This window comes from Chiloscyllium punctatum, chromosome 11, assembly GCF_047496795.1.
Source record: "Chiloscyllium punctatum isolate Juve2018m chromosome 11, sChiPun1.3, whole genome shotgun sequence".
Lineage (NCBI taxonomy): Eukaryota > Metazoa > Chordata > Chondrichthyes > Orectolobiformes > Hemiscylliidae > Chiloscyllium > Chiloscyllium punctatum.
This window is the reverse complement of record NC_092749.1, coordinates 85,948,867-85,969,770: the sequence shown is the minus strand read 5'-3', so window position 1 is coordinate 85,969,770 and position 20,904 is coordinate 85,948,867. Positions and strand designations below refer to the sequence as shown.

Here is a 20,904-nt window from a genome sequence, read left to right as displayed (position 1 = left end):
CACTGAAACTTACAGAATACTGGGAGGCCCAGAGAGAGAGTCGATGTGGAGAAGATGTTTCTACGAGTAGGAAAGATTAGAACCTAAGGGCGCAGCCTCAGAGTGAAGGGACAATCCTTTTGAACTGAGATGAGGAGGAATTTCTTCAGAGGGTGGTGAATCTGTGGAACTTGTTACCAATGAAGACTGTGGATGCCAAGTCATTGAGTGTCTTGAGACAGTGATTAGTAAGGCTATCAATAGTTCCAGGGAGAAGGCAGGAGAATGAGGTTGAGAAACATATCAGCCATGGTTGAATGGTTGAGCTGGTAATGATGGGCCGAATGTCTTAATTCTGCTCCTATATCATATCAGTGCAGTGACACAGAACATATGACCCCAACTGCTCCAAGCTGCTCACTTAACAACATCTCTGACTGGTGACAGTCTTCCTTGATTGTCCGATGTCTACTCACCCTCAACTTTGAGACATAAATGAGCTGAAAAATGTGTTCCTGGAAAAGTGCAGCAGGTCAGGCAGCATCTAAGGAGCAGGAGAATTGACATTTTGGGCATAAGCCCTTCTTCAGGAATGAGGAGGGTGTGCCAAGCAGGCTAAGATAAAAGGTAGGGAGGAGGGAATTGGGGGAGGGACGTTGGGAATGTGATAGATGGAAGGAGGTTAAGGTGAGGGTGATAGGCTGGAGAGGGGGTGGAGTCGGAGAGGTCGTGAAGAAGATTGCAGATCAAGAAAGTGGTGCTGAGTCTGAGGGTTGGGACTGAGATAAGGTGGGGGGAGGGGAAATGAGGAAGCTGGAGAAATCTGCATTCATCCCTTATGGTTGGAGGGTTCCTAGGCGGAAGATGAGGCAGTCTTCCTCCAGGCGTCTTGTTGCCATGGTCTGGCGATGGAGGAGGCCAAGGACCTGCATGTCCTTGGCGGAGTGGAAGGGGGAGTTAAAGTGTTCAGCCACAGGGTGGTTGGGTTGGTTGGTGCGGGTGTCCCAGAGGTGTTCTTTGAAACGTTCCGCAAGTAGGCGGCCTGTCTTCCCAATGTAGAGGAGGCCACATCGGGTGCAGTGGATGTAGTAAATGATGTGTGTGGAGGTGCAGGTGAATTTGTGATGGATATGGAAGGATCCCTTGGGGCCTTGGAGGGAAGTAAGGGGGGAGGTGTGGGCGCAAGTTTTGCATTTCTTGCGGTTGCAGGAGAAGGTGCTGGGAATGGAGGTTGGGTTGGTGGGGGGTGTGGACCTGATGAGTGAGTCGCGGAGGGAGAGGTCTTTCCGGAACAGTGATAGGGGAGGGGAGGGAAATATATCCCTGGTGGTGGGGTCTGTTTGGAGGTGGTGGAAATGACGAAGGATGATACGATGTATCTGGAGGTCAGTGGGGTGGTAGGTGAGGACCACTGGGGTTCTGTCCTGGTGGCAATTGGAGGGGCAGGGTTCAAGGGCGGAGGAGCGGGAAGTGGAGGAGAGCATCGTCAACCACATCTGAAGGGAAATTGCGGTCTTTGAAGAAGGAGGCCATCTGGGTTGTTCGGTATTGGAATTGGTCCTCCTGGGAGCAGATATGGCGGAGGCGAAGGAATTGGGAATATGGGATGGCGGTTTTACGGGGGCACCAATAGGAAGTCAAGACAAATAGAGCATACCCAGAAATGTTAAAGATTGTTCAGAATGGAGGACTGCAGGAGCAAGTGATGAGCTGGAGATGCCAGGTACCCACTTCCACTTTCATGGGATTGCTTTTGTCAAGTTTCTGTCTGCTGTGTGGGAGAGTAGCAAACTGTACTTAAATCAGGCAAGATGAGCTACTAATGTGAAGTAAATGCATGCCAATAGACCTTTCGCTGCACAGTAGTGAGATTCTTGGCTCACCATTTAAACCTTGGGTGGAAAATTGGACTTTTCTCAATGTTGAGAATTTCATTTCTCGACCTTACCATATTTTCCCAAATGATTTGTCATTGCCCACATTGTTCTGGGACTGGAAGCATTCAAATCCATGTTTTTGCCTCAGGTGTCCTAAAATATTATTGCAGGCATGGTGCTTTGAGTGCCACCCCAGCGTGGAATTGAAATCAGATCCCTGGCGCTGTGAGACAGCAATGCCAAACACTGTGCTACCCAGATCATGGCTGATCTGCTCTATCCCTCAACCCTCTTTCATGTTAGCTCCTCATGTCCCTCAACCTCTGAATTTGTGAAAAAATATGTATTTACCTCCTCTTTAAATATTTTCAGTGATTTAGCCTCCACAAGCCTCTGGGGTAAAGAATTCCAGACATTTGCTACAAATTCCTTCCCATCTCAGTTCTGGATGAGAGTCTCCTTATTCTGTAATTATAACCCATAATTCAAGACTCTCTCACTCATGGTAACATTATATCATCATCTTCACTGTCAAGCCTCCTCAAAATCTTGTATGTTTTAATAAATTTGCATGTGATTCTCCTAAAGTCTAATAAACAAAAGCTTAACCTGTTTAACCGATCTTGATAAGTCAATCTGTCAATCCCATTCAATCCGTTCAATCAGCCTAGTGAATCTCTTTTGCACTGTTTCCAATGCCAGAGTATGCTTTCTTAAATATAAAACCCAAAAATGTTTTTAAACTCCACCAATAAAGATCAAAAATCCTTTTGCTTTCTTAATTACAGTACTAACTTTTTGCATTTCATGCATAAGAACACATGATCCCTCTGCATTTCATGTTTTTGGAATCTCCCTCTATTTAAATAATAGTCTGCCTTTTGATTCTTCTTACTAAAGTGGTTCTTCTTACTAAAATTAAACTCCATCTGCTAGGTTTTTGCCCACCCACTCAACTTAACTACATCTTCTTGAGGATTCCTTATGTCCTCATCACAACATATGTTTTTATATCATCTGGTTCCCCCTACCTGCTTCATTTACAATCACACCCTCCTCTCTGCAACCATGGTCTAAATTGCTGTAATTAATGTAACAGTCTCTGAAACAGTGTCCAGGTACCTCCTTCCCACCTTCCCTCCTTAATGTATTGCAGTGTTGGCAGCTTGGACTCCAGTACATCCATTTTGAGTGGAATTTCCTTCATCAGCTAAGACTTGCCACAGATGTGGTCACCCTGTATGACATCAGCATCCACTGGCTCCCACATACTACAACTGTAACACATCGCCTACCTAGCCAACTCGATTCTAGTTAATTAATTTGGATGTTAAGTATTTTAAAGGTGAACTTCTTAACTTGACTCTAGCTACAATAATGTCTCCTGACTTATACCACTTAGCCAATTAAAAAACTCTAAATAAACTCACCAATCAACTACCTTTTTTCTTTATCTGCTGCTGCTGCTGCCCTTCTCACACTGTCCACTCTCCTCTTTATGTGCTGTACCTGATCTCTCTCTCTCTCTCACATGCTCCTAATGAAGCTCATTCCCCACAGTGTCTTAGAACTATTCTCATAAGGGGTGGTGCAATTACTAACCAAACCAATACAAGTTCTTGAAAGCACAAGGATATGTATACAATAATTAAACTGAAATAAATTATTAAACTAAATCTGAAAACTTTTGCACTCACACTATGCATAGGAAAAACAGTGTTTAACTGTTAGTATACTCATTCAAAATTCTATATTTTGCTCTTTTAAAGGTGGCATTAACTTACTTGTTTTAAACAGCATTATGGCTATTTTAACAACTGAGAGAAATATGTTAATCATCTGTATATCATATTGTTACTTTGGAAACTTTTAAATCAGATTTTATTGCTATTTCAAAACCCAGTAAAATGGTTAAGGAAGTATGACAATTATTTGTATGTGATATGTTATTAAATTAATTAAACCCATACCTGTATAATATTAGTCCAGACAGTAGCTGCAAATGAAGGTCAACAGTGATCGAATTACACCATGATAAATTAGTGTTCTTTGCAAGATGGTAGATAGCCTGGCCAAGTGTGGGTTGCTGTACTGAAAGTAATGATGGGAACTTGCTACATATGGTTAGTAAACAATTAAAATAATTTAGCACACCAATCCATACAATGCATTCACCTGTTGGATATGCATATAATGTGCTCTAAATATGTAGTATTAAACTATTAAAAGGTTAAACTAATCTGGACTGGACACTTTAACATCAATTTAATATATATATATAAAACAATAATAATTTGCTCAACATAAATGCAAACACAACGTTATGGCCATTACTTTTATTTGACTTCAACAAGTTTGAATTATTTTGAGACATCAGCTTCAAAAAAAATGAGGACATCAACAAGAAATGTTTTGATATTTATTAAACTATATGCTTCAAGATTCCTTGGGGATGTAGGTCTTCATTAGCAGGAGCTAAATTGGCCCAATAATCATGATGGACACAGATTTGGAATCAGATGGCCTGCCTGAGCAGGGTAGCAACTCCAGCAGCTGTGAGAGAAGAGGTTGAGCTTGCTTCACAAACCATCCCTCTCCTCTAATGACTTCAGCTATGGTCCTATCAACTTTTGTAACAAGGGAGTAGATCTGCATATGCAAGTACTATAACTTTGTGGATCTCAGGCATATATAGTCAGATTATATAACGTATGCTACACTCAATTTATAATTTACCTGCCAGTTTATTTTCCATTTGCCTTTACGATATAATTTGTAAAATGTTTTTCTATACCTAAAGGAAATTGAAGCTGACTTGCAACATTGGTATTATCATCATTTTCTGTTTTGAAAGCATGAATATTTTCAGCTACATTGTTCTCATTGTTCAATTATAGTGCTTAAAACTAGCCAGCACTAACAATTACCAAGTAAGCGTTCATGTAGTTAACAGGGTGAAATGAGCCATCATTGTACAAACTAGCTGAATCTTCAGTTTTGCCTGACCTTTCATGACTCACTGCCATGTCAATCATGTGACAATCAAATTGTTCATATACAGCTCAGCAGCCAACATGTAAAACAGAAAACAGAATGTTTAGGACAATCCAGATTATCACTATATAACTATAAGACTACCACTATATTGTGTTATATAGTGATAATGTACAATATTGTCTAACAATGTTGTTAAGATGCAAAAGGAAATATGGTCATAACTGGCTACAATTGGTAGAAATTAAACGTTAGAGCAACTAGTGGAACAACAAAATCTCCATTACAAAGAAGTAAAACATACACTGTCATACTAGTTACTGAAAAATGTCTAATATTTATTGAATATTAACATATCATAAAGTTTAAGTTATATAGCAAAATGTTGCAAATAGAAAAATTCATGACATAAATCAAACATTACTGTAACTTTTCACTATAAGCTTTTTTTCAATGCCATGTCACCAAATAATATGGTACATGATATATAAAGACAAGGATTTACTTTAAGTCTGTAAGAGAAAAAAACTGTATTTTAATCAGGATCTTTTATAAAATAATTTAAATTCAGTTAAAACATTTTAAAAATTGTTTTGATTTGTAGCCAACATTTTATTTACAAGTTAAATGACTGAGGGGAGAAATGAATCATTTGTGCATTTGGATTGTGATTTAGCAAGAGTGCAAAACAAACAATTACAATTAACTACATATTATACATCTTTTGAATTTTCATTTCCATTGAAGTGGGGAGAGTTTAAAATCAAGAGAGATATATAACAGACCAGAAATCAAAATTATCCCCACTTATGTCTGTTGTTACCACATGCTGACTGATTTCATCCAAATACTTCTGGAAAGTAAAAGCAGTGTTAACATTTTGAAACAACTACTCAGGTTGCTCATTAATGTTTCCTGATCATTAACATGGGAAGACATTTTGTATAAATTCGGTAGGAAACCTCTAAGCTGTCATTATGGCCAGCAAAGTTATCCAACACCAAGCAGTGACAGACACTAAGAAATAAAAATAACAGGTAATGAAGCAAATGGAATCACTTGCCAAATCCACTACTGTATACAGGTAATGGCTGTTTAATTTTTTTCCTGCAAATAGCAGAATGCAAATTACATCTAACTATCTTGTTTCAGAGGTGGGCAAATGAGAACCTTTGGGCTGTCCAATGGTCAGCAGTTGTATTGCTATGTTTTATTTAGAGACTGGGCTTCTAAGAAATAACAATGCGTGTGCCACACCTTGAAATGCAGAGATGCATGGAGATCTCCTCTAATCCTAAACTGAGTTCTTAATCTCACCAATGTGGATAAAGGAGGAGAAGGTAACCTTCCCATAGGAAGAAAGGAATAAATCAGCAGAGAAAGTTATCTCTGGAATGCATTCATGCATCTTCTTGCAACTTGCTCAGCCAAGCATTAATGTAAACACAAAGAAAACTGACCACGTTGGCTCAATGTATGACTTGGGAAGATAGAAACACTGGGAAGAAAACATAAAGTTTATTCCCTCAATTAATTAATGTGTGATTATAGGAAATATTAGGCAAGGCAATATCTAAAGAATCAAGCCAGACTTTTTAGGAGGAAGTTAGGGTTCACTTGTACATATTAATATAAGTTAATTTTTATTGGTAGTTTTTTTAACTAACCAAAGTTATGAAAGGATGTGGGACAAAGGCTGGTAAATGGAGTTGTCACAAATCAGTCATTATCTTCTTGAATGGTAGAACAGGCTTAAGTGGCTTTTTTGCTGTTTCAATGTTTTACAAGTTCAATTAATCAATCATAGTCATACAGCATGGAAACAGACCCTTCGATCAAATCAGTCCATAATGTGACCATAATCGCAAACTAAACTAGTCCCACCTACCTGCACTTGGCCCATATCCCTCCACATACTTTTTATTCATGTACTTATCCAAATGTCTTTTAAATGTGTAACCATACACTCTGGAAGTTCATTTCACAACGAAACACTCTCTGTGTAAAAGAATTTGCCCCTCATGTCTTTTTTAGGTTTCTGAAGCTTTTCCTAATTTAGAAAATAGTCTACTCCTCAATTCTTCCGACCAAAGTGCATACACTCACACTTTCTCAAGTTATATTCCATCTGCCAGTTCTTTGCCCACTCTCCTAGCTACTCTCCTACCCTGTCCAAGTCCTTCTGCAGCTTTCCCACTTCCTCAACACTACCTGTACCTCTATCTATCTTTGTATATCTATCAAATTGCCATTGAGCAGATGGCGATTAGCCATCTTTTTGGGTGGCTGTATTCCATAGGGAAGGTACTTCCACAGTGGGAGGGTGTTCCAAGATTTTGAACTAATAATGATGAAGAAAGGATAGGGTGACTTGAAGAGGAACATGCAGCTAATAGGGCTCCCTTTGGCCTGTTCTCAATGACTTTTTAAGTGGCAGATGTTGTTGAAGGACCCTTGGAATTTTGCTGCAATACATGATGGAAATGGTATATACTGCAGGAATATTAAAGAAAGTTAAAATTTTGCATGGTGGATGAGATGCTGATTAAGTAAGCTGTTTTGATATAGATGGAGCTGAGACTCAAGTGTAGGTGGAACCGCACTCAACCAGGCAATTTGAAAAAACTTCACACTTCTGAAAGATAGCACATAATCAGGTCCCTTTCAGATAGTGAACAGACCCTGAAGAATCTCAAGATGAGTTATTCAACGCAAAATTCCCTGACTCTGGCCTGCTGTATTTATTTGTTTTCTTTGAGTAGTCCAGATAAACTTCTGATTAATGTGCAAATCCCTAGGATATTGATGGTGGGATATTCAGTGATGGTAGTATAACTGAATATCAAAGTAGGTAATTAGGTACTGTCTTGTTGACAATGTTCATTTTCTGGCATTTGTGTGACCCAAACATTACTTGTCTGCTATTGGTCCAAGTCTGTGTATTGTCCTGATCTTTCTGTAGACAAGCATAGACTGATTAAATTCTGCGGAGTTGCGAATGGAATTGAACACTCACTGGGCTGAATGACTTTGTTTCTACACTGTACAATCTGTATAATTTAAATAATTCTAATTAAAGGGAGGGCAATGATATCATGACAAATAACATTTTTTTTGGGATTGATTATTTTGCCTATTAGTTTTCAATACTCTCTGAAGTCACATGATCTCAATGTTTCTAAATTGCTTTTGTTATCACACTTGATGTTCTGCATGTGGTGAAAATTTCAAAAAGACTAATAAATCTTATTACATATAGTGAAGAGGAGAAAGATAATAAATTAGTGGTAATAATCATGGAATAAAATAATAACATCAAGATAGATTGGCAAGTCTGTTTAGACGTATTCCAATAGATTTTATCATATAACTTTGCACCTCCAACTTGCCCATCTAGAAAATAAACAGTCTTGTTGCTCTTCTCAAATGCTGTAAAATTACAAACAGAATTATAAATATAATTTTAATGTCCCTATGATTTTACTTCAGGTTGCTCCAGGAGACTCTAGGACAATCCAAGAGGTAGCAACCCTAATCAGGAGTAAAGCAGCTCAGAGATGACACACATATTTTTCATTTCAATTTTTCTCAAACAAAATTCTACTGCCTGTGCACATAAAGATGTATTAATCTTCCAAGTTAACAAATTTGTTATTATGCACAAGCAACAATGGCTCAGATCCTGAGCAAAGAACATTCAATATTTTGTACTTAAAGCAAATCATGTAAAATCATTTGAAATCAGGATTGAATTATGAAATTGTTTTGCTGCTACATAAATATTGCAACTCAGTTTGATCCCATCCCAACACCTATACCAAAACCGAATACAACAATTCACAATAATACAAAACAGAAGTCTTGTCAGTCACTTTTTATCAAGAATGATATTTCCTTCTTTGTCTTTTATTCGGACACGTCCTGTGGAGTACTTTGTTTCCTGTCGCCCGTTAGAATATACAGTCTTTATGGTTCCATCAGGGTACTCCCTGCGTTTATACTGTGATGTGTGGATCTCCCTCTGTCCATTGTTGAATTCAATAGTTTTATCTCCATTGCTTAGAAAGAATCAAACATTCAGAAACTGAACACATTGTGATTTTCATATTTTACACCCAAGCAATAACTTTTTGGGAAAGATAAAGAGGTTCTATGTGCATTGAATATTTAATATTGCCATAGTTGTTTTATGGGGTACCATCTGGTATTGTTACAGCTAAATGTTTTAGCCAATCTTTTAAAAACAATAACCAGAATCTTGATAAGTCTATACTTAATAACAATGGAGGGAGTGGTGAATAAAGAATAATCTGACAGTAATCAGAATAATGGAGAACCAATGTATGGCTAGAATAGAGAGCTGGGGTGTTCTGAAGATGGGTCATTGAAAACATTGACTCTGCTTTCTCTCTGCAGATGCTGCCAGGCCTGCTGAGTTTCTCCAGCAATTTCTATTTTTGTGTTAGAGAGCTTAGGTATTATATTGCATGGCATGGAGAAATTAAAGCAAAGCAAGGATGTTTAATGTAGTTAGTTTCCTGGATCACAGAAAACCAATGGAGTTCTGGAAAGGTAGAAATGACAGGTTACAGGATCCGACAGGAAAGGATGTAAGTTGTGGAATTTGTTTACTTCCAAGTTGATAACTGGACAAGTAACCATTCCAGTGTTCTAAGATGCATTTGTCTGCCATTAATATTTTGAAAATGATTTAATCATCAATATAGTATTAAAACAATATGATTGCTTCTTATGAAGTTATCAGTATTTTCAGGACAAGAATATACATAAGAACTAATGAACAATGAGTTGGCAAGGAAAAGCTATCGAGTAATTTGGACCAGTTGGGTCGGAAGACAGGAGCAAAACATATCTCAAACAAGAATTGAAAGTACATGAAATAGGTAGGTGAATAAAACAACCCTAAGCGAATAAGAAAGAAAAACATTAATTTCCATCGTGAAATAGGAGAAATACACAAACCTGAGGGTAAAATAGGGGAGAAATATACTTACTTTTGAAGATTCACTATTGTTCCATCAGGGAATATACTCTCTTCACGACCATCAGGAAAAAGATGTTTAACTGTCTGGTCCGGAAATATTATTTCCTTCTTACCATCAGGGTAATGCTTTTCTGTAAAACAAAAAATAGTAACATTCAACCAAAATTATAAGAAAATTGTTTTTTGAAAACAATTTTAAAAGAAAGTTCAAGAAATAACAGCATTGTAAAGACCAATATGTGCAACTTCACCTGCCAATTTTCCGTTTTATGACATTTGGCATCAATTACAACCCCCACAGCAAGGGAGGGGCCTTGTTTTCACCTGTTGGAAGTGCATTAACGTGGACATAAGATGCAGATAGATAGGTTGGTGTCAGAATAATAACTTGGTTTAAGTGGTAGATATCTTAGCAGATAGTAGATGTTGATTCAAACTTTACTTTGAGAGATAGCACACAATCAGGTTGTAATTTCAGTATGGTAAGGAGGATATTTGATGTTGTCAGTGAACTTGCCTTTGGGGTTAGATGTTAAATTGGAGCTAGAGAGCCACACTTGGCAGTCTTTCCAGGAGGGAGAGTTGGTTCTTCACCTTGAGATCGCTGGCATTTCTTTCTGCAGTTCCTTTCCCATATTTCCTCTTGCTGACAGGTACTCACAAAGAATTGTGTACTATTGTACAGGAGGTTACTCCATGACAATTTCCGCTGAATGAGGATCTTCCACGCAATGGCGTCTATGTTGCATTTCTTGAGGAAAGCCTTCAGGGAATCTTTGAAATGCTTTCTTTTGTACTCCTCTCATTCAACTGCCTTCCATCAGTGGATGAGTAAGATTTGCTTTTGTGTTCAGAACTCAGATATCTTAAGCCGGCCCAGTGGAGTTGGTTTTGAATAATCATGGCTGCAATGCTGCTGCTGTTAGCTGCTTTAAGGAAGCTGATGTTAGTATGTTTATCTTCCCAGCTGATGCGGATAATTTATTTTAAAAAATATTGATGGTACTTCTCAAGGTTTTTGAGGTGGTGTCTAAACATAGTCCAAGTTTTGGTGCCATACAGAAGAATCAGAACTCAAAGATAAACAAAGATATTAGTATCATGGATGGCATGGCTGTTGAAGACTCTCATCCTTAGGTTTCCAAAGGAAGTGCCCACAGATTGGATGCAGTGTTGGATCTCACATAGATATCAGCTTTAGATGAGAGATAGTTCCCCAGACCAATGAAATGCTCCACACTGGGGAGGATTTCTCTTGATTTTAAAAGAAGGAATGTCCAGACCTTGCCTGGACATGGGTTATTGAATGATTGCTGCTGCTGATGATCAACATACAGCAGTTACTATATTTCAAGATGCTTCAAATCACTGTGCATTTTTTATAAATGTTTCCCTTGATGTGTGATATTACATAGTTGAATAGTTTTTTGACATACACATCTAAACTTCCAATACATATTCAGATTAAACCTGAAATATTTGTAATAGCAGTAAATTTGAACCAAACATTCAACTCAATCTCTTTGTAGTCAGCTTATTAAGATAATTATTCATGGCTCCAGGTACACACTTGTGGAAGAAGCATGCTGGTTCAGGAACTGATGTCAATATGCAGATGATCTTAAAGATATGCAGACAACTAAATGGAGTATCAGCAGAAGGCAATAAAAATAGTTACAGTTTTAGGAAAAGCTCAGAAGGCACCTTCAACCCATTGGCAATCTTTCTTGAGCTAAAGAGAGAAAGGGCACACAAAAAAAAATGGAGTGCAAACCTAAAATGTAAGGCATGAGCCCTAAGGAAAGCAATGATCAACCCCAAATCTTCAAAACAGCAAGATTTTAAATTTTCCAACTGAATCTGTTTTCAGGGATATTAAATCATTCTTTGTTTCACCAATACAGCATAAATTTGACATAATTGACTATAGCTTCATTAAGGCACCTACCTATCTGGTTATTAGGAAACTGTAACATCTCCATTCCATTTGGGTATGTAGTATGAGTCGTCTTTGCATCGGCATAGTAATAAATCTACAAAAGTTCAGAACATGTTAATTATTTTAAACTGTCATTTTAAAAACATTTTCTTTCTTGATGCTTTCCCCTCCACTCGTGCATACATTTACTCAAGTGCAAACCTTGGTTCAGGGGTGCCTGTATCTTGCTTCCTGTTTTTCCATATATGTGAAGTTGAAACTGTGGAGAGAAATTTGGTTATTCTGATTTTCAGACACAGGGTTCATGGTCTGCAGCCTGCAAATGCCAATTCTAATTGAGTATGAACAGCATGAAAATTTGTTGGATCTACCTCATTACGTGATTGTAGCATCTGGTAAGTAGGTTTAGCACTGGCTACTCCTTAAAACAGTTTCCTCTTCATTTAACTGGGGGAAGACCAGTAGCTTTTCAGAAACATCAGGACACACCTAATCTGCTATTCTCAAAGGCAGGCTACTTCTTAAAGATAAGCCACACTGAAGAATAACTGCAACATAGTTGACAGATGTGGTGCTGCAGCATTGGTGAGGGAGGGGGTTGGAATACTAGAAGCTATTATGTCATGGAAGAACAAGAACTACCCCCAGAAGTCAAATTCTGGAGTCTGAACTAATGATCTGACAGCACTGTCACAAAATCTCTAATGTCCTCAGTGAGGAGGAGAGAACAAAAGAGCAATGCTGATGAATGGGCATCATCCAGGATTTTGATCCAGTGATGGTAAAGTGTTTCCACATTAGGATGGTGACTGTAATGGAGAAGTACTGGCAGTTGGTGGTGATCTAATATATCTGCTGCACTTGTCCTTCCAGATGGTAGTGGTCATGGGTTTGGAAGATTCTGCCTGAGCAGTCGTGGTGAATACCGTCATATTCACGGTACACACTGCTGCTAATCTGTGTTAGTGATGGAAGGAGTGAATGTTTATGAATATAGTACAAATCAAGTGGGCTCCTTTATCCTAAGTAGTATGAAGTTTCTTGAATGTTGTTGGAGTTACACTCATCCAAACAACTGGGAGTATTTCATCACATTCCTGATTTGTGCCTTGTAGATGGTGGACAGACTTTGGAGAATCAGGAGGTGAACTACATGCTGTAATAGTTTTAGCCTCTGATCTGCTCTTATAGTTACAGTATTTTTATGGCTGCTCCAGTTCAGTTTTGGTCAATGGTGGTTCCCAGGATGTTGATAGTGAAGAATGTCATGGTTTTTTTCGTTGAATGTCAAAGGGCAATAGTTAAGTTTCCTTACTTGAGATGGTCATTGCCTGTACTTGGGCAGCTCAAATGTTCCAGTCCATGTCCAAATGCAGCAGAACCTAGGCAGTTATTCTCACCACTCTCTGAAGTTCAGTTCCTTTGTGCATGCTTGGTGGAAACCAAATAGCTTCAGTGAGCAGTTAATTGCTAAGCAACAACTGTTTGATAGCACTGTTAATGACTCTTCCATCACTTCATGATTTAATTTAGATTTGTGGGGTTGTTAGTGAACAGGTTGGATGTGTCCTGATTTTTGAGTACAGGACATATTTGCACAATTTTCTGCACTACTGAGTAGTTACCAGTGCCTCCAGCCATTTCATGACATATGGAGTGAATCAAACTGATTGAAGACTGGCACCTATGATGCTGAGAACCTTGAAGAAGGCAGAGGTGTATCATTCACTGGCATCTTTGGCAAGATATTTGCAAATATTTCAGACTTATTTTTACACTGATGTGTTGGGCTCCCCCATCATTGAGAATGAGAATATTCGGAATATGTGGAGTATCCTCCTCTAGTGAATTAATTGCCCATCACTTACTACATATATAGAGCTTACAGAGCTTAGAGCTGATCTAATGGTTGTGAAATCTCTTGGCTCTATCTTTTGCTGTATATTCTGTTTGGCACTCAAGTAGTCCTGTGATGTAGCATCACCAGGTTTGCATTTCATTTTTGTATGCCTGGTGCTTCCCCTGGTATACTTACCTACACTCTTCATTGAACCAGGGTTAATCTGCTGGTTTGTTGGTAATGGTAGAGTGCAGGATATGTCAGAGTATGAGATTATAGATGTGAGAGTATAATTCTGCTACTGCTGATAGCCCATAGCAGCTCGTTGATGTCCGGTTCTAAGAAGCTAGGTTGTGTGGTAGTCTTTTTTAGTTCATTCACGAGATATGGGTATCAATGGCTTGGCTAGCATGTGTTGGTCTTAAGAAGCTGGTGATGCCTTCTTGAACCACTGAAGTCCATATAGTGCCACAGAACATTATGGGGTGGGGCAACCTCAATATAAAGATAGGACTTTGTTTTCATAACAGTTGTGCAGTGATCAATCCTTCAATACAGCCAGACTCAGATACAACTGCTGTTTTTGTATTCTTTCATCTAATCTTTTATCAACGTTTTAACCTGTCTACCATTTTAACACAGTTATATGTTATCTTTAAAGTTTTTATCATCTTTAACTATTTTAGTTTACCATAAGATGGTGGATCCTCCCCCTTGAAATCCTGCCCTCTTGTTGAGAGGTATCTATTCTGTGCATTCGGAAATCTGAAAAGTCATGTGATGTAAACTTTGGGATTTACACGACATATATAAAATCGTTTGTTGTTCATTTGGGCTTATGAACTGAATATTCGACTTGTAACTATTTCTATAGCCATGGTGATTTCTTTTAAAAGAGTTCTTCAGCATTGAATATGTTTTGTGCATCACAAATGGATTTTTGTTTGTTTGAGATTGTTTTGCAACCCTAAATGTAAATATCAGGGCCTTAGGTTTGTTCGAGATTTCTGGGTTTTGCTTTAAGCTTGAGGGAAACATCCATGTCTTAAAAAGGCAAATTTTAGCTTAAAGTCTTACTTTGAGTGGAGCAGTCCTATGAAGTTTTTGTAGTAGGATAGCTGTATAGATCTATGCTCCTGAGAAGGGAAGAATATATACTGTATTGGCTTACCTTAGAGTGAGGAGTTAGTACTTGTGCTACACCAGGAGTTTATCCCAGTGATGTCAAGATAAAACCTTGAAAAGATCATTTAAATCTGAGTGCATTTAAGCAGATGTGCAAAAATACCAGGAAAAAGTTCCAGTATAAAAACTGAAGTCACAGGTCACTTAAATCTACTGAGGTGTTTGACATGGTGGATCTGAAGTGAGTATTGTATCAGTGGTGTTTGGGGGACTATATGAGGGCTTGTTTTGCGTAATTCACAAAAGCTGTTTTGTTTCTTTCAGTTTTACTGCATGTTTAAAATATTTGGATTGGTGTTATAAGTAGGTGATTTGGTTTATTCTATTTCATCTTCATTTCTTTTGTTAATAATCTCCCATTTTATTATTAAAGCAAAAACTGCAGCATAGTTGCTTTCAGTGAGAGCTTTCAGATATTTCAGTGAGAGACTACTTTGTTTCAACCACAACTAATAAAAATATGATCCGTGAAGCCAGATTCCTGTTTGAAATCTGACTTATCTGCCTGCAATGCCCATGTTCTTTGAGTGAATAAAAACACAAATTAAAACCCCCATTATTATCATAATCTTCTGACAAGCACCCACCATTGCTTCCTTTATACTCAATCCTACTATATGGTTACTGATAGGGCCAGCTTTCACTAAGTAGCATAAGATGGCTGACAGTTTGTCCATCACTGAATAGCAAAAGATGGCTGCTCGCAAATATTGCTGACGACAACATTTTTTTCCTATGTCAACTTAAACCAATAGATAGTAAAATTAACATTTTCAAGATAAAAGTATTTGAACAATAGAACAGTCATAGCTAGTACATACATTTGAAGAATATTCTGTAAGCCATAGATAAAACAATGACAACTTTCGAGATCAGATGACCATATCTGACGTTTGATTCAACTCTGTAAACCACAGATAAAACAATTCTGGATCTCACATTGTTTTATCCACAATTATAGAACTAAATTAATTCATAAAAGAATTCAAACCAGACAACAAATGGTTAAACACTAATCTCTGTCTCTCTCTCTCTCTCTATGCTCTTTTTTAAGATCTAGCAATTTTAACTGGAATGTGTTAAACTATATAACAGTGTTGGAACTAATCAAAAGTCAATATTCTTTTACCTGTAATGAGAAGTTTCTAATTCATTGTCAGTTCTGGTAAAACTTGCTCAGAAAATAGTATAAAAGTTTCAAAAACTTAGAAGTTTAAATATGATTGAGTCACCTGCCTGTCATTGTAAAGCCTGTGGCATAATACATTATTTTCATTGTTGTTCTAATTTTTGTGATTTTCTTATTTGATTTTCTGGATTTGATTTTGATGTTTTCGGTTCTTTGTTTTGTTATTTTGCTTTGTGCTTTTGTGACCTTGTGTTTTTTTTTTGCACTGTAAATAAGAGGCATATTTTGAGTCTACTCCCATAACTCGCATTCTCATTGAAAGACTTCTGTTAGGGGGCCTGTACTTCATTCACACTGACTTCTTGTCTTCATTCATTTCTCATCTCTACCTTAACAGTGTTACTTTCTGGTTTCCTCAACTTGAAACATCTGTCTCTGTTCCACTAATACCATAATTAATTAACACAGCCATGTCTTCAGCTTTTCTATCTTCCTTTCCTTCCTAAATGTCAGGTATTCTTTAATATTTGGATCCCAATCTACATCATTAAGCCATCATGTCTCTGCGATTGCTTTCAGAGCATACTTATTTATCTCTCCAAGAGCTATCAATTCATCTATTTTGTTTCGAATGCTATGTGCATTCAGGTAGAGGGCCTTTAGTCTTACTTTTTTATAATTCTGAAGCCTCTAGCTTACCTGTTGATTTACTCTTAGATTTGTACTCTCTACCCCTTCCAATCACAGTCAGTTTATAGTTGCCTATCTAAGTATTTTTCTTTCATGCTTTGTCTCTTCTCATGGATTTACTAAATCTTCCCAAATTTGATCCCTTGCCTTGACTATTTAGTTTAAAACCCTCACAACTTCCTTATTATACAGCTTACTATGACCCTAGTATGGCTCAGGTGATGACTGCCCCAATGGACAGTCTTCACATTCCACAATATGGGTGCCAGTCCCTGTGAATGGGACCCATTTCTCACATATCAATTATCGAGACATGCTTTTATTTCTGTGATTTTCTTTGCTCTATGCCAATTTACACACGGTTTCAGCGATAATGCAAGCATTACTATACCTTTTAAGTTCTGCTTCTTAATTTGGAAACTATCTCTTCATATTGACTACACAGAGCCTCTTTCCTTGTCCTGATTCGGACATTGGTACCTACATAGGCCATAATGATTGCATTCTCCCCCTCTCACCGTAGGCTCCTTTTCAGCAGACAACATAGCCGTCTGAACTCTTGCTCTATGCTGCAGGAATAGTGCTAATTCCATCTTCCTCCCCACTTATGCTGCCTCCAACACAAGCATGACATTCCTTTTCCCTGGTGCCCCGAATGCCCAACTTAAATGGCTTCCTATATCATAATGACTAAGTCAGTTTGGTCATTCACTCTGTCGCACACTTTCATCTCAACAAGTTGAAAGAACCTGAAACATGTTGGGCAATTACAAAAGCTTAGATTGCTAAACTTCTGTCCTCTGGTTCCCTTTACCTACCTCATTAGAAATCATAAACCCTGTTTTTGAACACTCACTAAATCAGAAAACCCTATTCTAAGGATGTGACTGCCTCCTGATACAAAGCATCCAAGTAACATTCCCCCACCCTTTTGTACCACAATGTCTGCAGCTCAAAAAGTCTAATGCTAAGATCTTTAAGGCACTGAACACTTAGTGCAGATGTGTTTGCTCTGGATCCAGGAGCACTCAAATTCTTTAACTGCAACACATCATCTCCCCAAGAGGTAATTTGCACGTGTCCAGCTTAAGCATGAGTAGCATAATTTTATTAATTTGTCTTAATTAATTAATTAACTAATTATTGAACTAAATTAGTGGTTCTTTGGGATAATTTAAATATTAATAATGTAATAAACCTCACTATTTATTAATTGGATGAACAAGAGTCATTAGAAGCTTGTTCTTCCCCCATTGCAGAAGGCAGCACAGAATATTGTGGAGAAGAAAATACCAGAGGTGATCCTCCAGTTTGTGCAGTTGGCAAATTCAGAAAAGAAAGTGGTAGAAATTAGTGGCATTTTGGCATTCATCATTGGAGATGTGAAGGTACTTCCAAAACTACCTTGTTGAACAATCATTGATCTATCCACTCAATTACATTGACTATCTCAGTAGTGAACAAAACATGATCTTCTGCAAACTAAAGGACTCAACATGTTTTACCTTGCCTTAATTAATGGATATCTGCTCTCCATCTGGACTTTCAATATCTATAGCAATAGTCAGGGAACTTCCCAGAAGGCTTCAGAGGTAGAGGCAGGCAGCTTCTGACTAACTGCTGAGATATGGCCAGATATATCCTCTGAACATTGGAGTTCCTGAGATCCAGGGTAAAGACCACTACACCTTTATAAAAACTCATTAAATGATATGTAGGTGTGGCTAACTGGGCCAGCATTTGTCTCCAAACCTCAGTTGCCATTCCGAATGTGGTGAGCTACGCTTTTGAACTGCTGCAGTCCATTTGGTATAGGTAGAGCCACAATGCCATTAAGGAGGGAGTTACAGGGTTTTGGCCCAGTCAGTCACATGGAAGGAATGGAATAATATTTTCAAGCTTGGAGGGAAACTTGCATTTGGTGCTCTTATACTTCAAAATAGAAATGGTGGTGTGTTTGGAAGATGCTGAAGTTGAAAAATATGGTGCTGGAAAAACACAGCAGGCCAGGCAGCATCCGAGGAGCAAGAGAATCGACGTTTCAGGCATAAGCCCTTCAGGAATGCTATCTAAGGAGTCTTGGTGAATTTGTGCAGAGCATTTTGGAGATGCTACACACTGCTGCTACTGAGTGTAAGGAATGAAAGTCCGTGAACGTAGTGCCAATTAAGTGGGTGTTATGTCTTAGATGGTGTCAAACTTCTTGAGTGTTGTTGGAGCTGCACACATCCAGGCAAATGGGAGGGGAAGCACAAAGTGATAAAATATTATTTTGCTAACGTTTCTGTTGTTTACCATTGAAGGAGGTGTGCAAAGTGGAAAACTGCAGTTTTTTTAAACAGGATGAAATAAAGCAGCTCACAACCACCACCTCATTTCAGCTTACACATATTTGTAAAATTAATCTCATATAATGCCTTTGTCAAGTTGATCAATGAAATAAAAATTGAAAGCCATTATTCCATTTCCAAATACTTCCATAATTTAGTTCCACTATCCAATTTAGGTTCAATCTCCCTTGCAGAACATTATGAAAAGATTTCTGGAAATCCAAGTAGAGCAATCTTTCTGACACTGGTTCTCTTCTGTAGAAATGAAGTTACATTCTTGGCATAAATGCTGTTTCCCAACCATGTATTCATACACTTCCTATAATTTTACATTAATTACTGAATTCCACAGAAGCGCACACAGACAAAAATTCTACATCAGGATCAGACATTTCACCAAAATTATTTCCCTCAGATGCCAAAGAACTTATGAAAAATTGTCAAAATATAGCACGTAGATAGCAACATTTGTTTGAAATAAAGAGAATTACTTTGAACAGTTACTAAACTAAAATATTGAGGAATTATATTACAGGATAACTCTGTAAGATCTGGTCCTCGCATATGTCATGAAATGTAATGAACATGCAATTGGGAACCCTGAAAACCAATGCAATGATATGCTTCTTGGTATCTAATCAGGCTTCACATCAGATAAGACTTCATGACAAAGACTCTTAAGTTAACCACATCCCCAAGTCTCTGCTGAAATTTCAAAACAGAGGTTGTAAGAAAGTTGCATTTTCTATTGTTGTGAGTTTCCAACAGTTTATGATATACAAAGAAATCTATGACTGAGACTAAATTTGTGACCACATTTTCAACTCCCCAATTCACAAAAATTATACTGCCTGAAAGAAAGTGGCTGTACTCCCAGATGAATGCTGGAGTGGCAGTGGAAAGTAAATTGGAAACAACAAAATAACAATCAGGAAACATGGAAATCTTGTTGGTGATTCCCAATCACAAATTTTACATTATCACTTAAAAGCAAAATGAAATCCAAATACTTTAATTCAAAAGTATTTATTTCAAGATTCTTGGATCACAGATTCCTACAAAAAAGTTAAAAATAAGGGTTCAATATAACAATCTGGGTATGATAGCTGTGAGTTGCATTTTTTTTAAAACTGCAAAAACATAAAGCAGTCATACATTGAGGAATATGTGATCTGATCTTTATTCCAGGTCTTCAGTGTTTTGGAAATGATTTTTAAGATGCTCAAAGTGAATAATTGTAGTTTGAAACACATCCTCTATATTAATATATCAAAACCCGTGTCTCTTTTAACATTTAAATTAGCCTGTGCTGCTTTCTTCAGTCTGTAATAACTATTGTAAGACATCATTTGTACATACCACTTTCTGATCTGGCATGAATGTTTTCACATCTCCATTGAAGAATGTGATTGTCACACATTGGCCATCTGCACTGACTTCCTTTCTTGTGCCATTCCGAAAGGTGATAATTCGACTACCATTTGTCAGAAATTGTTCCAACTGGGGGTAAAAATGATAGATGGTTACCTCAATATAATTGATGGCCATATACACCTGTCAACTTTTCTTATCTTTGACAGAATCTATCACATTTTCATAAGAATAAGTGTACTTCATAGTTATAATTCTGTAACCAAATATTGTGCAAAAAAATTAAAACTTAAACTTGCTATGATGAACAATCATTTGGAAGTACTATTCTCATTAAAAGATTTTCACAATTTACTTTGATTACAAATAAACAATAGTCATTTTTGCAGCTAAGCCAAAAATGAGCTGAAAACTCAGCCCTCATTTGTTACTGAAATGTTATAAAGCAAACGCTTTAATTTTAATTTAACCATTTTATTGGAATAAAATACGTTCAAGTCAGACACCTGTTCTCTACCTCACCTAATTTTGTTCTGTTTAGACCAATGGCAGAGATTTGGAATGG

The 20,904-nt window shown here is 37.6% G+C and overlaps 1 protein-coding gene across 1 annotated transcript in view; it reads right to left on the bottom strand.

Annotated features, from left to right (window-relative positions):
- Nucleotides 1–8,644: 8,644 nt before the first annotated feature.
- The window catches only part of LOC140483396 (centrosomal P4.1-associated protein-like), a 184,722-nt gene continuing 172,462 nt past the window's right edge, over nucleotides 8,645–20,904 (bottom strand). The window contains exons 16-19 of the mRNA XM_072581646.1: nucleotides 20,328–20,468; nucleotides 11,804–11,888; nucleotides 9,866–9,986; nucleotides 8,645–8,908 (exon numbers count right to left, since the gene is read on the bottom strand). Coding sequence (XP_072437747.1) covers nucleotides 8,719–8,908; nucleotides 9,866–9,986; nucleotides 11,804–11,888; nucleotides 20,328–20,468 — 537 coding nt within the window. The 3' untranslated portion in view covers nucleotides 8,645–8,718. The remainder of the gene's footprint in view (nucleotides 8,909–9,865; nucleotides 9,987–11,803; nucleotides 11,889–20,327; nucleotides 20,469–20,904) is intronic.